Source organism: Poecilia latipinna, unplaced genomic scaffold (genome assembly GCF_001443285.1).
Source record: "Poecilia latipinna isolate Pla-1442-1.1 unplaced genomic scaffold, P_latipinna-1.0 Scaffold2720, whole genome shotgun sequence".
Classification (NCBI taxonomy): Eukaryota; Metazoa; Chordata; class Actinopteri; order Cyprinodontiformes; family Poeciliidae; genus Poecilia; species Poecilia latipinna.
Window position 1 is genome coordinate 54,086 of NW_015115336.1, and position 2,616 is coordinate 56,701.

A 2,616-nucleotide genomic window follows, 5' to 3' on the forward strand; every position below is an offset into this window, starting at 1 on the left:
AAGCCACATTAAGAGAATTTAATTAAATCTCTCATTTGTTGTGCATTTCTGCACAATGCAGCAGATTTAAGCCATCATGCAGGGCCGGTCCAAGGCTGTATGAGGCCTGTTATGTCAAAACTTTGTTTTATTTCAATCAATCAATCAAAGCTATAAAGCACCCTTCATGTTGAAGGCAGTTCGCTGGAAACGCATAATAAAGGTTATTTCTGAACTGGGTTTGAACCATCAGGATCACGGTAAACTGAAACTGGTGGGATTCTCCCTTTTTCTCCCATCTCTGCAAGAGGGCTGGTGGATATTGAAAGCGATGTCCTTTTATCTTTTCTTCACTTCCCTGGACTTGCCCGTAGAGCTATTGCTATATTCTTTGCTAATTTCTTAATAAAATAATAATCAAATGCATTTTGATTTGTTCTTCATTGACACAGTGTTTCACCTTAGGTAAGACTTATTTATTTCCTTAACAGGTCTTAAACAGAATCTGATTTAGGGGCCCCTCTTGCTGCTAAAACATCAGCACCGCTAACAGATTCTGTATTACATTTAATCTGAGAGGGGAGCAGATTAACTGGGCAACCTAAAAACAATAAGTTAGTTTACTAATTTGAACAAACAGAGCTCAAACTCAAAGATTAAACTCACAGCATCAGGTTGTAGCTATGGTAACAAAACAATCTAACTATGAATATTATTCTTTGTTTTATATTTGTTTACAATAATATTTGTTAACAACAGCCCTAGTTTATGACTAGATATAGCTCTATGCTGACTAGACAAAATATGTATTTGAAATATCTCCAAAGAAATTCTGAAAAGAATAAATGACATCAGATTTACTATGATGTTTCATGGAGGTTTTAATTCAAGAACTATACAGTGAATTACTGTCTGAAACATATTTCATAATTAATAGAATATTTAAAAATAGAATATTTTATTCAAAGGCATCTTTCTTGATGCTCAAGCACACAGAACAAAATACATAAAATCAATTTTTTGATCATGAGAAAAGCTCATGGTCAAAAAGAATCACCAATATAAAACTGAATTAAAATTGCCATACATCTTAAATCTGATGTTATTTATATTAGTCGGGATGTAAATAAATTTACTTCAGACATATTTTGTCTGGTCAAAATCATAATTATATTGTTTTAACATATGTAGTCAGAAATTAATTTTAGATACATAGAGTGAAAAATTGGTAAAGCCCATTTAATGATAGAAATGCCTGCCTCAGCAAAGGCTGATGGACTTTATGGAATAATAATAATAATATTTAACAATATATTTTTTAATCCTCCCGAAGTCCAACCCGTGCTCTGTTTCTGTCTTATCAGTTAATTTAATTCTGTAAAATATTCATCCTAATTCGGTCTCACATATTGTTTCCTTTAATCTGTCTCGTGTTTTTCCTCCAGCTTTTCTCCGCTTTCGTGCCTCATATCATCAGTAAAACGTGAAGGTGTTTCGTACCTATCCGGTGTAAGATGATCTTCGGTATCCGGCTAAAATCCAGCAGTCTGCGCTGATCCTCCATCTTTTCCTCCAACTTGACGCTGATTTCTTCAAACTCTGTGAATGATATTTCAGCAGGAGTTAACAGCTCGTTGATAAACTCTCTCTGAGGCGGAACTGAAGACATTTTACAGCAAATACTCACATATTTACCTAAAACTAGCGATGTGCTTTCTGTACCGAGGCTTCGGGGCCTGCGTCGAGTAAACAAACAGGATTTTTGTGAAGAGTGTATCAAGGCTTCTGTTGCTGGAGCAGGATGTGACGTTTGAAACCGCGCGAGTGGGCCGTACCACGTGACTGAGTATACAATTTAAAAAATTATACAAACTACTGAAAGAAGCAATTTTCTAAAACTCCACTAGCAACCAACCTTTCAATAAAATTCGAATTTATTTTCTTAAAATATTCAATATCACTGAATATTGAAAGTGAAGGAACGAAGCGGAAAAATCAAAGAGGAACCAAAAGTTCGAGCAACAGTGACACACACGGAAGATAAAGACAAAGGACAGATTGTAGCGTTAGCCTTTCTGCTGTAGGACGGTAGTTTGAAGAACGGTTTGGTGTTTTATGTACATATTTGAGAGATTTTAGTGGGGTGAAATCCGTTCAGCTTCTTTTACCAACGGGCAGGTAACTCCTGCTGAAGAAACATTCACAGAGTTGAAAGAATGTAACGTCAAGTCCGACGAAGAGATGAATGATAAATATGCTCTGCTGGATTCCGCCAGGACACCAGTGATCATTTTACGCCGAATAGGTACGAAAAACCATAACTTTTTTACTGATATGAAGTACCAAAGCCGACAAAACCTGGACGAAATACGCGAGACAACTAAAAGTAAACAACGCGGGAGAGTGTTTTAAATTAGCAATGAAATGCGGCTAGCCACGTGGGCTAGCCACATTTCCAATTTGACTAAAGAGTCGCACAAAAATCCCGGTTTATAAATTCATATAAACTGCTTATAAAGCTTATAAATTCATTGAACACGCTGTTGTAAGACTACCTCCTGAAAGCCGGAAATTACAGCGTTTATTCTGGTCATTCAATGCTGCTTTTTATGCGTGATGGCGTTCAAAATGACATTC

The 2,616-nt window shown here is 36.2% G+C and overlaps 1 protein-coding gene across 2 annotated transcripts in view; it reads left to right on the top strand.

Moving 5' to 3' along the window:
• The first annotated feature begins 1,945 nt into the window (after positions 1 to 1,945).
• LOC106938880 (oocyte zinc finger protein XlCOF6-like) overlaps positions 1,946 to 2,616 on the top strand; it is a 10,102-nt gene continuing 9,431 nt past the window's right edge. The window contains exon 1 of one of the 2 annotated variants that reach the window (XM_015021070.1): positions 1,946 to 2,284. In XM_015021070.1, coding sequence (XP_014876556.1) covers positions 2,221 to 2,284 — 64 coding nt within the window. In that variant the 5' untranslated portion in view covers positions 1,946 to 2,220. The remainder of the gene's footprint in view (positions 2,285 to 2,616) is intronic. The other variant, XM_015021069.1, reaches the window with a different exon arrangement.